General features: G+C 41.4%; 1 protein-coding gene across 2 annotated transcripts in view; it reads left to right on the top strand.

The window, feature by feature from the left end:
- Positions 1-19682, top strand: part of ppp2r5ca (protein phosphatase 2, regulatory subunit B', gamma a) — a 55624-nt gene that overhangs the window by 2579 nt on the left and 33363 nt on the right. For both annotated transcript variants that reach the window (XM_020488353.2, XM_020488354.2), the window contains exons 2-3: positions 950-1018; positions 2587-2740. In XM_020488353.2, coding sequence (XP_020343942.1) covers positions 950-1018; positions 2587-2740 — 223 coding nt within the window. The remainder of the gene's footprint in view (positions 1-949; positions 1019-2586; positions 2741-19682) is intronic.

The following is a 19682-nucleotide window of genomic DNA, read 5'->3' as shown; positions in this document are numbered from 1 at the left end:
ATACAAATATTTACACATGTTAAGTTTGCTGAGAATAAACACAGTTGACAGTGCTGAGTTTAGTATTACTTGAGTAAAAGTAAAGATAGCTTGATAGAAAATGACTCAAGTGAAAGTCCCCCAGTGACATACTACTTGAGTAAAAGTATTTTGATCAGATGCAGTAGGGATGACCAGAGTTGCTCTCTTGATAAGTGTGTGAATTTGACCATTTTCCTGTCCTGCTAAGCATTCAAATGTAACGAGTACTTTTGGATGTCAGGGAAAATATATGGAGTAAAACATACATTATTTTCTTTAGGAATGCACAGATACCCCCCCAAAAACAAGTTAAGAAGTACTTGAAAGTATTTTTACTTAAGTACTTTACACCACTGCTGGTTGCCCTTATCTTGTGGCAACAGGTCACAAATGTTGCTACTTTGATGGCACACTGTGGTATTTCACCCAGTAGATATGGGAGTTTATCAAAATTGGATTTGTTTTCAAATTCTTTGTGGGACTGTGTAATCTGAAGGAAATATGTGTCTCTAATATGGTCATACATTGGGCAGGAGGTTAGGAAGTGCAGCTCAGTTTCCACCTCATTTTTTTGGATAGTGTTCACATAGCCTGTCTTCTCTTGAGAGCCAGGTCTACCAACAGCAGCCTCTCTCAATAGCAAGGCTATTTTCTGGATTTGGATAATTAGTGGGTATTGGCCTAATTCTGCTCTGCATGCATTATTTGGTGTTTTACATTGTAGACTGTTTTTGCAGAATTCTGCATGCAGAGTCTCAATTTGGTGTTTGTCCCATTTTGTGAATTCTTGGTTGGTGAGTGGACCCCAGACCTCACAACCATAAAGGGCAATGTGTTCTCTAACTGATTCAAGTACTTTTTTGCTAGATCTATCTGTCTATCTAACCTGGGCCTACTGTTACTCACACAGTTTGTCTGTCTTATGTAGGAATCTTCCAAGCCTGTGAAATCAAGCAAACCTGGATGCAAAAATGGACATTCCAACTCTGACCATGAGGTAGGAAGCAGTCCAACCTGTATTTTCTTAGTTTTGCCACCATACTTCAAAGACATGTTTAAAAAGTTGGAAAGTACTGATGAACAATGATACTGATGAACCTTTTGATTTGAAAACAGAGTTGGGCCCATCTTTGTTCTGTTCTGTTATATTCTATCTACACCCATCAAGTACTTATCAAGCAATGTGAAAATCAATTGACTTTTACACTCATGTGTGAAACAAACTGCATGGATTCTTCTAAAATAGGCAAAGGAAGGTGTCTTTTCGGGAAGCTGTACAAGTACTCAATGAGCCAAGGAATATATGACTTTATCTGGGGTTAATTGGGGTTAGTGGAAAGAACAAACCGGTCTAATGAGAGATGTCATGAATCCTCTTTCACATTTTTAGAGCCTTTCTAGCTCCAGACTTCTGGCTCTATAAATACACTGTCAGTGTTTCCAAAATGGTACCCTATTCCCTATCTAGTGCACGGGGGCATATAAGGCTCTGACCAAAAGTCAGAGAAAAGGGAAAAGGTGCCATTTGGAACAAAGCCACAGGGTTCCTCTGGCATGCAGAGTTCTTAGAAAACCTACTAATCAATATTAGTGTTATGCATTGTAAGTGTTTTTTTAATACACTGTCAGTTGATCGACTGTTAGGTACTGACTAGAACTAGACAGTCACGTCTGGCTGTCTACAGTCTATCCGTATGGTCCTACAGTATGGTACTGTAGTATTTTATTTAGACTTAAAACATATGTATATCTGCTGAAACAGCATGAGGAAGCAGAGCTAAGTCCCTTGACCAAGAGGCTCTTGTGCTGTATAATTACCACACCAGTGTGAACATGAATACTGATTAGAAGAGAATCGTAGCAGCAAGCCTATTGACTGTTATTACTTTTTATCTGTAGTCACAATGAAGTGATACGATATTGATAACACACAGTTGTCACTGTTAAACAAAATTATTGTGTATCATATAGCATTTATTGCATAGTAATCCTGATTTTTATCTGGGGTGTGTTTTGTGGTTATCACTACCTGGAAAATACGCCCAGGATATTGCAGAGGGTGAGATGAGAACAACTCTGTCCATATTCGTAATTTACACTTCCAGACAACTTTTGAACCTTGAGAAGACAGACAGACCGGCAGACAGACAGACCGGCAGACAGACAGACCGGCAGACAGACAGACCGGCAGACAGACAGACCGGCAGACAGACAGACCGGCAGACAGACAGACAGACAGACAGCATGATGCCACTATCACTGCCTGTACAGCTCTATCAGTTATCTGTCTCTGTGGGACTCCATTACACACCCTGTGTCAACAGAGACCGTATATACACACACACACACACACAGACACAGACACACAGACAGCACCTCTGATCAGGTTCCCTCACAGGGAAACATCTGATTTCGAAGAGGAACATGACCCTTAACCACAACTCCACATCATCACTGACTCCTCCCCGTGGAAACAATTTGGGTAATTGTGATCCCTGGCTTCCTTGGGCAGGAAACTGCTGGCCAGTAACGGGAACCCTCGCTTTGCGACTCTTGTTTCCACAGGGTTCCAATAAGAAGAGCGCGCAGCCGCCTAACACCCAGCTAATGAGGGTGAAACCTGGCTCAAACTCAGCAGTCAAGAGGGAGCGGAGGCTGAGTGCGTCTGTCTTCCCCATCAGCACCAATAGGAAGCTGCAGACGCTGCCTGCTATTAAAGGTACTCTTGAGATGCACATATACAGTCCACGTGACAGACTCAGGTGGTTCAAACTCGAGTCTCCGAGTTAACAAGACTGTGTTAGCCCACTGAGCTAAAGCCTAGGTATTAGCTTAGGGAGCCAATGTAAGTCTTCAGGTCTCAGGCAAGGTTACTTATCACAAGAGTATGGTTCCAAACAAACACTGTCTCTCACTTCCAATATGGCCTCAAAGATGACGTTTTAGAATCGGAGTAGGACAAGAAGTTAGTGACTCTTCTTAAATATTCACTGTTCTCAGTTTATCATTGTACAGTTCAGTGCAATATGTCTCAAGGGCTCACACATTCTGTGTTTACCGGTAATCACATGCATGACATTAGCGTAGCACCGTTAGTTCTGACCTATTAGGATCAGGGGAGGTTATATTAACAATTCATAGGCTCCTAGGATTCTCATAACCAGCTTTTTAACCTTCAGGACTTAGCGTGCTACATTATTTAGACCATAGCGGATGGTAGTTCATGTCTATCGCCAATGCTAATCATCTGCACTCAACTGTATCTCAAGTCTTATCTTGAAGAAACAGATAGTCCCTAGAGAGGGAATGCACATCATGTCTAGGGTAACAGGGATTCAAATGGAGTCTTGAGACAAAGATCGGTCATTAGTGGGATTGGTGCCACTATGGAATCGGCACAGTTAAGGTAAGAGTGTTGACCATGGTTGCTTCTGTGGATCACTCTAGATGGGTCTGTTAGATGACTGAATGTAATATAATCTTGAGCAGCTTCACTGCAGGTAGATTTGTATGTTTTAATATTCAATAAAATGAAACAAATTACAAAATAGAGTGCTGATCTAGTATCAGCTGCCCCCTTGTTTATATAATGTTATTCGTATCAGTTTTGCTATTCAGATCTTATCTCAGCACACATATGGGCCCTGGGCCCATATCCACAAAGTGTCTCTGAGTAGGAGTGCTGATCTAGGATCAGTTTAGCTTTTTTAGATAAAAATGAATTGATCCGCAATCCTACTCTGAGATGCTTTCGGTATAGGGCCCTGTATTGCTTCTTGGAAATAATTTACCTGAGAAATAGACTCTCCGCAAATCTAGATAAAAATCCTTTATTTCCACTGTTTTGTTTCCATTTATTGTTTTAAAAAAAAAAGTTTAATAATTTAAGTATAGATTGTTATGTAATATTCGAGGGAGCAGAGTGACATAATGTAACATTCGACATGCTGCCCACCAACAGTGATTGAAAGGACTGACAGTGATTTTATATTTTGTACAGATACTTGGCAGTTGTTGTTTGGTCTTATGATGCACTCGATGAGATATAGGGGGTTGAGGTTTACACCTTTACATGACTCATTTGTTTACACAGAGCATTACAGACAAGATCGTTTGCTTTCAGAAAAGTATCCTACAGTGCGCTCCCCATTGGGGCCAAACAAATTGGTTAAATCAATGTTGTTTCCACGTCATTTCAGACCAAAAAGTATATGTGATGACGTTGAATGGTAAACTGATTGGATTTGGCAACAAGTCATCAACGTAAGGGAATTTTATATTTTTGTTTTCATCTGAGCCCAGTGGGTCTCTTCTTCTTACCCGCAGAAGAAAGACATTGATTGGTTGAATGACTGATTGATTGACAACAAAGAACCACAAACAGAGGTATTACTTTTCTATAGAGGAATTATGTTGATCATACACGATCAACCAGGCACATTCAAAGCTTATACCGTGTTTAAACAGTGCTTGGTGCTGTGCCAATATCCATACAATAGCATACTACATAGAATGCAGTGTATTGGCATTGCATTCCAAGTTGTAGCCGATGCTAATATGGATATCAGAGCACAACATGTTTTGTCCCCCCAGACCACAAACACAACTCTCCTTCCTACTGATCCAACATTACTATCATATCTTACTACGTACAGAGAAGCAGTGTACTGGCCATGCATTCTACACTTAGACGCCAGTATGGATATTGTTTTTCTCTACCAGACAACACTAAGGCATTGGTGTTGTCCTTGGTTTGTTTTGCAGGAACCACTCTAAACAAAGGTGGGAGCAACCGGAGCATGTCTGAGCAAGCCAAACCTTTTAATGTCATCACACAAATCACACCTGACATGTTTAAGGACTGCACTGTGGCTGTACAGGACTGCCCCCCCCCCCCCCCCACGCATCACTATGTATTGTTGACAGTCCACTATTCCCTGGAAAATAACTTATATGACTTTATATGTATGTCATTAGCTATCTGCTAACTAACTGCATCTGATAGGCGAGCAGGGAGCTTCTCTCAAAACATTTGAATACCTACATACCTACAAATGTAAAGATACAGTATGTCAGACTACAATGGTTTATGTGTTCTTACTTGTTGCAGTACATTCACCCACTTGGCAGGCACCAATAACCCCACTAAACGGATAGGCGTCATAAATCTCTAAATGTTATTCACCTGTGTCGGACGACTTAGAAGTCATATACAGTGGGGCAAAAAAGTATTTAGTCAGCCACCAATTGTGCAAGTTCTCCCACTTAAAAAGATGAGAGAGGCCTGTACTTTTCATCATAGGTACACTTCAACTATGACAGACAAAATTAGGAAAGAAATTCCAGAAAATCACATTGCAGGATTTTTAATGAATTTATTTGCAAGTTATGGTGGAAAATAAGTATTTGGTCAATAACAAAAGTTTATGTCAATACTTTGTTATATACCCTTTGTTGGCAATGACAGAGGTCAAATGTTTTCTGTAAGTCTTCACAAGGTTTTCACACACTGTTGCTGGTATTTTGGCCCATTCCTCCATGCAGATCTCCTCTAGAGCAGTGATGTTTTGGGACTGTTGCTGGGCAACACAGACTTTCAACTCCCTCCAAATATTTTCTATGGGGTTGAGATCTGGAGACTGGCTAGGCCACTCCAGGACCTTGAAATGCTTCTTTCGAAGCCACTCCTTCATTGCCTGGGCGGTGTGTTTGGGATCATTGTCATGCTGAAAGACCTTGCTGATGGAAGGAGGTTTTCACTCAAAATCTCACGATACATGGCCCCATTCATTCTTTCCTTTACACGGATCAGTCGTCCTGGTCCCTTTGTAGAAAAACAGCCCCAAAACATGATGTTTCCACCCCCATGCTTCACAGTAGGTATGGTGTTCTTTGGATGCAACTCAGCATTCTTTGTCCTCCAAACACAACGAGCTGAGTTTTTACCAAAAAGTTATATTTTGGTTTCATCTGACCATATGACATTCTCCCAATCTTCTTCTGGATCATCCAAATGCTCTCTAGCAAACTTCAGACGGGCCTGGATATGTCCCCCTGCTTAAACCAGTACATGTCTGGCACTGCAGGATTTGAGTCCCTGGCGGCGTAGTGTGTAACTGATGGTAGGCTTTGTTACTTTGGTCCCAGCTCTCTGCAGGTCATTCACTAGGTCCCCCCGTGTGGTTCTGGGATTTTTGCTCACTGTTCTTGTGATCATTTTGACCCCACGGGGTGAGATCTTGCGTGGAGCCCCAGATCGAGGGAGATTATCAGTGGTCTTGTATGTCTTCCATTTCCTAATAATTGCTCCCACAGTTGATTTCTTCAAACCAAGCTGCTTACCTATTGCAGATTCAGTCTTCCCAGCCTGGTGCAGGTCTACAATTTTGTTTCTGGTGTCCTTTGACAGCTCTTTGGTCTTGGCCATAGTGGAGTTTGGAGTGTGACTGTTTGAGGTTGTGGACAGGTGTCTTTTTATACTGATAACAAGTTCAAACAGGTGCCATTAATACAGGTAACGAGTGGAGGACAGAGGAGCCTCTTAAAGAAGAAGTTACAGGTCTGTGAGAGCCAGAAATCTTGCTTGTTTGTAGGTGACCAAATACTTATTTTCCACCATAATTTGCAAATAAATTCATAAAAAATCCTACAATGTGATTTTCTGGATTTTTTTTCTCATTTTGTCTGTCATAGTTGAAGTGTACCTATGATGAAAATTACAGGCCTCTATCATCTTTTTAAGTGGGAGAACTTGCCCAATTGGTGGCTGACTAAATACTTTTTGGCCCCACTGTAAACATTTGGAAGCTGCAATCGGGAGACTTGGATGAATGGTAAATGCCTATTTTTAAAGTCTAGTCCTAAAATGAATCTTTAATGCTCCAGGCCTTTAGCGTAGATTGGAACGTACATATGCATTAGGAAAGACACCTTTAGAAATAAGGAACAAGATGGTATTCTGTTAGCCTATACCGTCTCATGAGTTTCCCTATTGGAGAGGCTTCTCTTATGGTGGTAGAATATCAGCAAATCAGGGCTGGGGTCAATTTCATTTGGATTTATGTTAATTAAATTCTCCTTAGTTACATTTCTGAAATGTCAGTTTACTTCCTGAATTGACTGAACAGCAATGGAATTGACCCCAACCCAGTTTCCAATGGAGCTCACACCCTGTACTGTGTTTCCTCTATTGTGGCAGGTAGGCTGCCCTCCTCTATTGCAGCAGGTAGGCTGCCCTCCTCTATTGCGGCCGGTAGGCTGCCCTCCTCTATTGCGGCAGGTAGGCTGCCCTCCTCTATTGCGGCAGGTAGGCTGCCCTCCTCTATTTCGGCAGGTAGGCTTCCCTCCTCTATTTCGGCAGGTAGGCTGCCCTCCTCTATTGCGGCCGGTAGGCTGCCCTCCTCTATTGCGGCCGGTAGGCTGCCCTCCTCTATTTCGGCAGGTAGGCTGCCCTCCTCTATTTCGGCAGGTAGGCTGCCCTCCTCTATTTCGGCAGGTAGGCTGCCCTCCTCTATTTCGGCAGGTAGGCTGCCCTCCTCTATTGCGGCCGGTATGCTGCCCTCTTCTATTGCGGCCGGTAGGCTGCCCTCTTCTATTGCGGCAGGTAGGCTGCCCTCTTCTATTGCGGCAGGTAGGCTGCCCTCCTCTATTGCGGCAGGTAGGCTGCCCTCTTCTAATGCGGCCGGTAGGCTGCCCTCTTCTATTGCGGCAGGTAGGCTGCCCTCCCCTATTGCGGCAGGTAGGCTGCCCTCCTCTATTTCGGCAGGTAGGCTGCCCTCCTCTATTTCGGCAGGTAGGCTGCCCTCCTCTATTTCGGCAGGTAGGCTGCCCTCCTCTATTTCGGCAGGTAGGCTGCCCTCCTCTATTTCGGCAGGTAGGCTGCCCTCCTCTATTTCGGCAGGTAGGCTGCCCTCCTCTATTTCGGCAGGTAGGCTGCCCTCCTCTATTTCGGCAGGTAGGCTGCCCTCCTCTATTGCGGCAGGTAGGCTGCCCTCCTCTATTGCGGCAGGTAGGCTGCCCTCCTCTATTGCGGCAGGTAGGCTGCCCTCCTCTATTGCGGCAGGTAGGCTGCCCTCCTCTATTGCGGCAGGTAGGCTGCCCTCCTTTAATAACCTTAACCCTGGCTCGTAGAGTATAATTAGAAAGAGGTGCAGACTGTTAAGTTCTCTCTTCAGAGATCCATGTGATCCGCAATTATGCTAATTGTCGTTACTCAGCCCTATTCTTGCCATCTCAGCGCTGCAATCTATGGGTTTTGATTAACAGGTGTATTATTGCTTGGCTACTCATGAAATGTCAGCACTTTAACCTTTTTGGCAAGATAAAACACAGTCCATAAAAACACATCGGACTGTCTTTTCCAGATCAGAAGCAAACAAGACAACACACTGAAAGCATAATGTGCAGGTTGAGGAGGAAAAGTGTTAGTAGGCTGAAACAAACACGTGGTGGAGGCTGAAACAAGGACGTGGTGGAGGCTGAAACAAGGACAACGACAATTTACTCTTGTCTAGTTACCCTCTCCAACTTCAATGGTCAGTTGGCATTTAATGCCCTGCTTGTGAGTTCTCTGCTACTTGGCTCAACTGAAGTTTTCCCACTACTCTTTTCACTTGTGTAGAGAAGACAATATTTTTTGTGCAGACCAAATAGGGTTTTCTAAAACATATAATGCACCGACAAATAATTCCCATGTTTCATAAGTTATTATTGACTGTCAAACTGTCCTGATGATAACACTTCTGACAGCAGAGCTACATAAAATTGTCAGACTCCAGCCACCCATGTCAGACCGTTATCTCTGCTACTGCATGGCAAGCAGTACCGATGCACCAAATCTGGAACCAACAGGACCCTGAACAGCTTCTTCCCCCAAGCTGTAAGACTGCTAAATAGTTAACTAATAGCTACCCGGAATATCTGCAAATACCCTTTTTGCACTAATCTCTTTTGACTCATCAGATACGCTGTTACTGTTTATGATCTATCCCATTGCCAAAGCAGCAGCTACTCTTCCTGGGGGCCAACAAAATGAAGGCAGTTTATACAATTGTGTGCCCTCAGGCCCCTACTCCCCCACTACCACATAACTATAGGTGTGTGTGTGTGTGTGTGTTTATGCTGCTTCACAGTCCCCGCTGTACCGTGAGGTGTTTTTTCAATCTAATTTACCTGATGTGGAATAGAGTTCCATGTATTCATGGCTCTATGTAGTACTGTGTGCCTCCCATAGTCTGTTGGACTATGGGAAGACTTGGGGACTGTGAAGAGACATCTTGCGGGCATGTCTTGTGGGGTATGCATGGGTGTCCGAGCTGTGTGCCAGTAGTTTAGACTGACAGCTCGGTGCATTCAACATGTCAATACCTCTCATAAATATAAGTAGTGATGAAGTCAATTGCTCCTCCACTATTAGCCAGGAGAGATTGACATGCATATTATGAATATTAGCTCTCTGTTTACATCAAAGGGCCATCCGTGCTGCCCTGTTCTGAGGGCCATCCGTGCTGCCCTGTTCTGAGGGCCAGCCGTGCTGCCCTGTTCTGAGCCAAATGCAATTTTCCTAAGTCTCTTTTTTTTGTGGCACCTGACCACACGACTGAACAGTAGTCAAATTGCGACAAAACTAGGGCCTGTAGGACCTGCCTTGTTGATAGTGTTGTTAAAAAGGTAGAAACTAGGGCCTGTAGGACCTGCCTTGTTGATAGTGCTATTAAGAAGGTAGAAACTAGGGCCTGTAGGACCTGCCTTGTTGATAGTGCTGTTAAGAAGGTGGAAACTAGGACCTGCCTTGTTGATAGTGCTGCTAAGAAGGTAGAAACTAGGGCCTGTAGGACCTGCCTTGTTGATAGTGCTGCTAAGAAGGTAGAAACTAGGGCCTGTAGGACCTGCCTTGTTGATAGTGCTGTTAAGAAGGTAGAAACTAGGGCCTGTAGGACCTGCCTTGTTGATAGTGCTGTTAAGAAGGTGGAAACTAGGACCTGCCTTGTTGATAGTGCTGCTAAGAAGGTAGAAACTAGGGCCTGTAGGACCTGCCTTGTTGATAGTGCTGCTAAGAAGGTAGAAACTAGGGCCTGTAGGACCTGCCTTGTTGATAGTGCTGTTAAGAAGGTAGAAACTAGGGCCTGTAGGACCTGCCTTGTTGATAGTGCTGTTAAGAAGGTAGAAACTAGGACCTGCCTTGTTGATAGTGCTGCTAAGAAGGTAGAAACTAGGGCCTGTAGGACCTGCCTTGTTGATAGTGTTGTTAAGAAGGCAGAGCATCGCTTTATTATAGACAGACTTCTCTCCATCTCAGCTACTAGTGCATCAATATGTTTTGACCATGACAGTTTACAATCTAGTGTTGCTCCAAGCAGTTTAGTCATTTCACCTTGCTCAATTTCCACATGATTCATTACAAGATTTAGTTGAGGTTTAGTGAGTGTTTTGTTCCAAATACAATGCTTTTAGAATTATTTCGGGCTAACTTATTCCTTGCCACCAACTCTGAAGCTAACTGCAGCTCTTTGTTGAGTGTTGCAGTCATTTCAGTCGCTGTAGTAGCTGATGTGTATAGTGTTGAGTCATTCACATACATAGACACTCTGACTTTACTCAAAGTCAGTGGCATGTTGTTAGTAAAAATTCCGGATTCTTCTGATTCTTGATTCTAACTGGATTATATTTGAGAGACTTCCATTAAAGAACACCCTCTGTGTTCTGTCAGACAAGTAACTCTTTATACATATTATAGCAGGGGGTGTAAAGCCATAACTCATACATTTTTCCAGCCACAGACTATGATCAATAATGTCAAAAGCTGCACTGAAGTCTAACAAGACAGCCCCCACAATCATTCTATCATCAATTTCTCTCAGCCAATCATCAATATCGTCTGCTATTATCCTCCAGTAATTTTCCATCCAGATTGTCAGACCCCGGTGGCTTGTCATTGTTGATAGACAACAATAATCTTTTTACCTTTTCCACACTGACTTTACAGAATTCAAAAATACAATTCTTGTCTTTCATAATTTGGTCATATACTGGTGATATATTTGGTGATATACTTGGATGTGTAGTGTCAGCGTTTGTTGCTGGCATGTCATCCCCAAGTTTGCGTATCTTGCCAATGAAAAGTCATTAAAGTACTTTGCAATATCAGTGGGCTTTGTGGTGAATGAGCAATCTGATTCAATGAATGAAGGAGCCGAGTTGGCTTTTTCTCCCAAAATGTCATTTAAGGTGCCCCAAAGCTGTTTACTATCATTCTTAATATAATTTATCTTTGTTTCATAGTGTAGTTTCATTTTCTTTAGTTTAGTCACATGATTTCTTAATTTGCAGTACGTTTGCCAATCAGTTGGGCTGCCAGACTTCATTGCCATACCTTTTGCCACATCCCTCTCAACCATACAATTTTTAAATTCCTCATCAATCCAAGGGGATTTAACAGTTTTTACAGTAATTTTCTTAAGGTCTGCGTGCTTATTAATAACTGGAATAAGTAATCTCATAAATGCGTTAAGTGCAGCGTCTGGTTGCTCCTCATTACACACCACAGACCAGCAAATATTCTTTACATCATCAACATATGAATCACTACAAAACATATTGTATGACCTCTTATACACTATATTAGGCCCAGCCTGACCTCTTATACACTATATTAGGCCCAGCCTGTCCTCTTATACACTATATTAGGCCCAGCCTGACCTCTTATACACTATATTAGGCCCAGCCTGACCTCTTATACACTATATTAGGCCCAGCCTGACCTCTTATACACTATATTAGGCCCAGCCTCTGGAACTGTGGTTTTCCTAGATATGGCTACTCTATTGTGATCACTACATCCTATGGATTTGGATACTGCTTTAAAGCAAATATCTGCAGCGTCAGTAAAAAACGTGATCAATACATGTCTATGATTTAATTCCTGTGCTGTTTGTAACTACTCTGGTAGGTTGACTGACAACCTGATCCAGGTTGCAGGCACTAGTTACAGTTTGAAGTTTTTTCCTGAGTGGGCAGCTTGATGATAGCCAGTCAATATTTAAATTACCCAGAAAATATATTTCTCTGTTGATATCACATGCATTTCACACACATTATCCAGATACTGACTGTTAGCACTTGGTGGTCTATAGCAGCTTCCAACAAGAATGGGGCTTTAGGTGAGGCAAATGAACCTGTAGCCTGTAATACCTGTAATATTACTTCAATAGTATTTAACATGAAATCGTCTCTAAGCTTTACAGGAATGTGGTTCTGAATATAGACAGCAATACTGCCTCTGTTGGCATTTCTGTCTTTTCGGTAGATGTTATAACCATGTATTACTACTAGAGGTCGACCAAATATGATTTTTCAACGCCGATACCGATTATTGGAGGACCCCAAAAAAAATTGGCCGACGTAAAACTTTTTAAAAAATTTAAATTTTAAATTTTAAATGTATTTGTAATAATGACAATTACAACAATACTGAATGAACATTTTAAGTTAATATAATACATCAATAAAATCTATTTAGCCTCAAATAATGAAACATGTTCAATTTGGTTTAAATAATGCAAAAACTAAGTGTTGGAGAAGAAAGTAAAAGTGCAATATGTGCCATGTAAGAAAGCTAACGTGTAAGTTACTTGCTCAGAACATGAGAACAGGTAAGAAGTTTTAGATTGTAGTTATTATAGGAATTATAGGACTATTTCTCACTCTACGATTTGTATTTCATTAACCTTTGGCTATTGGATGTTCTTATAGGCACTTTAGTATTGCCAGTGTAACAGTATAGCTTCCATCCCTCTCCTCGCTCCTACCTGGGCTTGAACCAGGAACACATCGACAACAGCCACCCTCGAAGCAGCGTTACCCACGTAGAGAAAGGAGAACAACTACTCCAAGTCTCAGAGCGAGTGACGTTTGTAACGCTATTAGTGCGCACCCCGCTAACTAGCTAGCCATTTCACATCGGTTACACCAGCCTAATCTCGGGAGTTGATAGGCTTGAAGCCATAAACAGCGCAATGCTTGAAGCATTGCGAAGAGCTGCTGGCAAAACGCACGAAAGTGCTGTTTGAATGAATGCTTACGAGCCTGCTGGTGCCTACCATCGCTCATCCAGACTGCTCTCTCAAATCATAGATTTAATTATAACATAACAACACACAGAAATACGAGCCTTAGGTCATTAATATGGTCGAATCCAGAAACTATCATCTCGAAAACAAAACGTTTATTCTTTCAGTGAAATACGGAACCGTTTGGTATTTTATCTAACGGGTGGCATCCCTAAGTCTAAATATTCTTGTTACATTGTACAAACTTCAATGTTATGTCATAATTATGTGAAATTCTCGCAAATTAGTTCACAAAGAGCCAGGCGGCCCAAACTGTTGCATATACCCTGACCCTACGTGCAATGAACGCAAGAGAAGTGACACAATTTCACCTGGTTAATATTGCCTGCTAACCTGGATTTCTTTTAGCTAAATATGCAGGTTTAAAAATATATACTTCTGTGTATTGATTTTAAGAAAGGCATTGATGTTTATGGTTAGGTACACATTGGAGCAACGACGGTCCTTTTTCGCGAATGCGCACCGAATCGATTATATGCAACGCAGGACACGCTAGATAAACTAGTAATATCATCAACCATGTGTAGTTATAACTAGTGATTTATGATTGATTGTTTTTTATGAGAAGTTTAATGCTAGCTAGCAACTTACCTTGGCTTCTTACTGCATTCGCGTAACAGGCAGGCTCCTTGTGAGACAGGTGGTTAGAGTGTTGGACTAGTTAACTGTAAGGTTGTAAGATTGAATCCCCAGGCTGACAAGGTAAAAATCTGTCGTTCTGCCCCTGAACAAGGCAGTTAACCAACTGTTCCTAGGCCGTCATTGAAAATAAGAATGTGTTCTTAACTGACTTGCCTCGTTAAATAAAGGTTAAATAAATAAATAATACATGTAAAAAATAGAGTTCCATGTATTCATGGCTCTATGTAGTACTGTGTGCCTCCCATAGTCTGTTGGACTATGGGAAGACTTGGGGACTGTGAAGAGACATCTTGCGGGCATGTCTTGTGGGGTATGCATGGGTGTCCGAGCTGTGTGCCAGTAGTTTAGACTGACAGCTCGGTGCATTCAACATGTCAATACCTCTCATAAATATAAGTAGTGATGAAGTCAATTGCTCCTCCACTATTAGCCAGGAGAGATTGACATGCATATTATGAATATTAGCTCTCTGTTTACATCAAAGGGCCATCCGTGCTGCCCTGTTCTGAGGGCCATCCGTGCTGCCCTGTTCTGAGGGCCAGCCGTGCTGCCCTGTTCTGAGGGCCAGCCGTGCTGCCCTGTTCTGAGCCAAATGCAATTTTCCTAAGTCTCTTTTTTTTGTGGCACCTGACCACACGACTGAACAGTAGTCAAATTGCGACAAAACTAGGGCCTGTAGGACCTGCCTTGTTGATAGTGCTGTTAAAAAGGTAGAAACTAGGGCCTGTAGGACCTGCCTTGTTGATAGTGCTGTTAAGAAGGTGGAAACTAGGACCTGCCTTGTTGATAGTGCTGCTAAGAAGGTATAAACTAGGGCCTGTAGGACCTGCCTTGTTGATAGTGTTGTTAAGAAGGTAGAAACTAGGGCCTGTAGGACCTGCCTTGTTGATAGTGCTGTTAAGAAGGTGGAAACTAGGACCTGCCTTGTTGATAGTGCTGCTAAGAAGGTAGAAACTAGGGCCTGTAGGACCTGCCTTGTTGATAGTGTTGTTAAGAAGGCAGAGCATCGCTTTATTATAGACAGACTTCTCTCCATCTCAGCTACTAGTGCATCAATATGTTTTGACCATGACAGTTTACAATCTAGTGTTGCTCCAAGCAGTTTAGTCATCTCACCTTGCTCAATTTCCACATGATTCATTACAAGATTTAGTTGAGGTTTAGTGAGTGTTTTGTTCCAAATACAATGCTTTTAGAATTATTTCGGGCTAACTTATTCCTTGCCACCAACTCTGAAGCTAACTGCAGCTCTTTGTTGAGTGTTGCAGTCATTTCAGTCGCTGTAGTAGCTGATGTGTATAGTGTTGAGTCATTCACATACATAGACACTCTGACTTTACTCAAAGTCAGTGGCATGTTGTTAGTAAAAATTCCGGATTCTTCTGATTCTTGATTCTAACTGGATTATATTTGAGAGACTTCCATTAAAGAACACCCTCTGTGTTCTGTCAGACAAGTAACTCTTTATACATATTATAGCAGGGGGTGTAAAGCCATAACTCATACATTTTTCCAGCCACAGACTATGATCAATAATGTCAAAAGCTGCACTGAAGTCTAACAAGACAGCCCCCACAATCATTCTATCATCAATTTCTCTCAGCCAATCATCAATATCGTCTGCTATTATCCTCCAGTAATTTTCCATCCAGATTGTCAGACCCCGGTGGCTTGTCATTGTTGATAGACAACAATAATCTTTTTACCTTTTCCACACTGACTTTACAGAATTCAAAAGTACAATTCTTGTCTTTCATAATTTGGTCATATACTGGTGATATATTTGGTGATATACTTGGATGTGTAGTGTCAGCGTTTGTTGCTGGCATGTCATCCCCAAGTTTGCGTATCTTGCCAATGAAAAGTCATTAAAGTACTTTGCAATATCAGTGGGCTTTGTGGTGAATGAGCCATCTGATTCAATGAATGAAGGAGCCGAGTTGGCTTTTTCTCCCAAAATGTCATTTAAGGTGCCCCAAAGCTGTTTACTATCATTCTTAATATAATTTATCTTTGTTTCATAGTGTAGTTTCATTTTCTTTAGTTTAGTCACATGATTTCTTAATTTGCAGTACGTTTGCCAATCAGTTGGGCTGCCAGACTTCATTGCCATACCTTTTGCCACATCCCTCTCAACCATACAATTTTTAAATTCCTCATCAATCCAAGGGGATTTAACAGTTTTTACAGTAATTTTCTTAAGGTCTGCGTGCTTATTAATAACTGGAATAAGTAATCTCATAAATGCGTTAAGTGCAGCGTCTGGTTGCTCCTCATTACACACCACAGACCAGCAAATATTCTTTACATCATCAACATATGAATCACTACAAAACGTATTGTATGACCTCTTATACACTATATTAGGCCCAGCCTGACCTCTTATACACTATATTAGGCCCAGCCTGACCTCTTATACACTATATTAGGCCCAGCCTGACCTCTTATACACTATATTAGGCCCAGCCTGACCTCTTATACACTATATTAGGCCCAGCCTGACCTCTTATACACTATATTAGGCCCAGCCTGTCCTCTTATACACTATATTAGGCCCAGCCTGACCTCTTATACACTATATTAGGCCCAGCCTGACCTCTTATACACTATATTAGGCCCAGCCTCTGGAACTGTGGTTTTCCTAGATATGGCTACTCTATTGTGATCACTACATCCTATGGATTTGGATACTGCTTTAAAGCAAATATCTGCAGCGTCAGTAAAAAACGTGATCAATACATGTCTATGATTTAAATCCTGTGCTGTTTGTAACTACTCTGGTAGGTTGACTGACAACCTGATCCAGGTTGCAGGCACTAGTTACAGTTTGAAGTTTTTTCCTGAGTGGGCAGCTTGATGATAGCCAGTCAATATTTAAATTACCCAGAAAATATATTTCTCTGTTGATATCACATGCATTTCACACACATTATCCAGATACTGACTGTTAGCACTTGGTGGTCTATAGCAGCTTCCAACAAGAATGGGGCTTTAGGTGAGGCAAATGAACCTGTAGCCTGTAATACCTGTAATATTACTTCAATAGTATTTAACATGAAATCGTCTCTAAGCTTTACAGGAATGTGGTTCTGAATATAGACAGCAATACTGCCTCTGTTGGCATTTCTGTCTTTTCGGTAGATGTTATAACCATGTATTACTACTAGAGGTCGACCAAATATGATTTTTCAACGCCGATACCGATTATTGGAGGACCCCCCAAAAAAATTGGCCGACGTAAAACTTTTTTAATTTTTAAAATTTAAAATTTTAAATGTATTTGTAATAATGACAATTACAACAATACTGAATGAACATTTTAAGTTAATATAATACATCAATAAAATCTATTTAGCCTCAAATAATGAAACATGTTCAATTTGGTTTAAATAATGCAAAAACAAAGTGTTGGAGAAGAAAGTAAAAGTGCAATATGTGCCATGTAAGAAAGCTAACGTGTAAGTTACTTGCTCAGAACATGAGAACAGGTAAGAAGTTTTAGATTGTAGTTATTATAGGAATTATAGGACTATTTCTCTCTCTACGATTTGTATTTCATTAACCTTTGGCTATTGGATGTTCTTATAGGCACTTTAGTATTGCCAGTGTAACAGTATAGCTTCCATCCCTCTCCTCGTTCCTACCTGGGCTTGAACCAGGAACACATCGACAACAGCCACCCTCGAAGCAGCGTTACCCACGTAGAGAAAGGAGAACAACTACTCCAAGTCTCAGAGCGAGTGACGTTTGTAACGCTATTAGTGCGCACCCCGCTAACTAGCTAGCCATTTCACATCGGTTACACCAGCCTAATCTCGGGAGTTGATAGGCTTGAAGCCATAAACAGCGCAATGCTTGAAGCATTGCGAAGAGCTGCTGGCAAAACGCACGAAAGTGCTGTTTGAATGAATGCTTACGAGCCTGCTGGTGCCTACCATCGCTCATCCAGACTGCTCTCTCAAATCATAGACTTAATTATAACATAATAACACACAGAAATACGAGCCTTAGGTCATTAATATGGTAGAATCTGGAAACTATCATCTCGAAAACAAAACGTTTATTATTTCAGTGAAATACGGAACCGTTTGGTATTTTATCTAACGGGTGGCATCCCTAAGTCTAAATATTCTTGTTACATTGTACAAACTTCAATGTTATGTCATAATTATGTGAAATTCTCGCAAATTAGTTCACAAAGAGCCAGGCGGCCCAAACTGTTGCATATACCCTGACCCTACGTGCAATGAACGCAAGAGAAGTGACACAATTTCACCTGGTTAATATTGCCTGCTAACCTGGATTTCTTTTAGCTAAATATGCAGGTTTAAAAATATATACTTCTGTGTATTGATTTTAAGAAAGGCATTGATGTTTATGGTTAGGTACACATTGGAGCAACGACGGTCCTTTTTCGCGAATGCGCACCGAATCGATTATATGCAACGCAGGACACGCTAGATAAACTAGTAATATCATCAACCATGTGTAGTTATAACTAGTGATTTATGATTGATTTTTTATGAGAAGTTTAATGCTAGCTAGCAACTTACCTTGGCTTCTTACTGCATTCGCGTAACAGGCAGGCTCCTTGTGAGACAGGTGGTTAGAGTGTTGGACTAGTTAACTGTAAGGTTGTAAGATTGAATCCCCAGGCTGACAAGGTAAAAATCTGTCGTTCTGCCCCTGAACAGGCAGTTAACCCACTGTTCCTAGGCCGTCATTGTAAATAAGAATGTGTTCTTAACTGACTTGCCTCGTTAAATAAAGGTGTAAAATAAATGTAAAAAATAATCTGCAAAATCAGAGTCCAAAAAAACAGATTTTCGATTGTTATGAAAACTTGAAATCGGCCCTAATTAATCGGCCATTCCGATTAATCGGTCAACCTCTAATTGCTACCACTGTATCATCAAAGGTATTATCTAAGTGAGTTTCATAGCTAGTCAGAATGTGAATGTCATCGCTTACAAGCAAGTTATTGACTTCATGGACTTTGTTTCTCACAGTTGTGAGTCTGTCAAGGTAAGTCCCACACCTGGATTGTGCAACATTTGCCCATTATTCTTTTCAGAATTCTTCAAGCTCTGTCAAGTTGTTTGTTGATCATTGCTAGCCAACCATTTAAGTCTTGCCATAGATTTTCCAAGTAGATTTAAGCTATAACTGTATGTCGGCCACTCAGGAAAATTCACTGTCTTCTTGTTAAGCAACTCCAGTGTAGATTTGGCCTTGTGTTTTAGGTTATTGTCCTACTAAAAGGTGAATTAATCTCCCAGTATCTGGTAGAAAGCAGACTGAACCAGATTTTCCTCTAGGATTATGCCTGTGTGTAGCTCCATTCAATTTTTTTTTTTAAATCCTGAAAAACTCCCCAGTCCTTAACCATTACAAGCATACTCATAATATGATGCAGCCACCACCGTGTTTGAAAATATGTGGAGTCGTACTCAGTGATGTGTTGTGTTGGATTTGCCCCAAACATAACGCTTTGTAATCAGGACAAAAAGTTAATTGCTTTGCCACATTTTTGTCAGTATTAATTTAGTGCCTTGTTCCAAACAGGATGCATGTTTTGGAATATTTTAATTATTTACAGGCTTCCTTCTTTTCACTCTGTCAATTAGGTTAATAATGTGGAGTAACTACAATGTTGTTGATCCATCCTCAGTTTGCTCCATCCTCAGTTTTTTCCTATCACAGCCATTAAACTCTAACTGTTTTAAAGTCCGCATTGGCCTCAAGGTGAAATCCCCAAGCACTTTCCTTCCTATCCGGCAACTGAGTTAGGAAGGAAGCCTGTATCTTTGAAGTAACTGGGTGTATTGATACACCATCCAAAGTGCAATTAATGACGTCACCATGCTCAAACGGATATTCAATGTCTACTTT

This window comes from Oncorhynchus kisutch, linkage group LG7 (genome assembly GCF_002021735.2).
Source record: "Oncorhynchus kisutch isolate 150728-3 linkage group LG7, Okis_V2, whole genome shotgun sequence".
Classification (NCBI taxonomy): Eukaryota; Metazoa; Chordata; class Actinopteri; order Salmoniformes; family Salmonidae; genus Oncorhynchus; species Oncorhynchus kisutch.
This window is presented reverse-complemented; position numbering and strand designations above follow the sequence as displayed.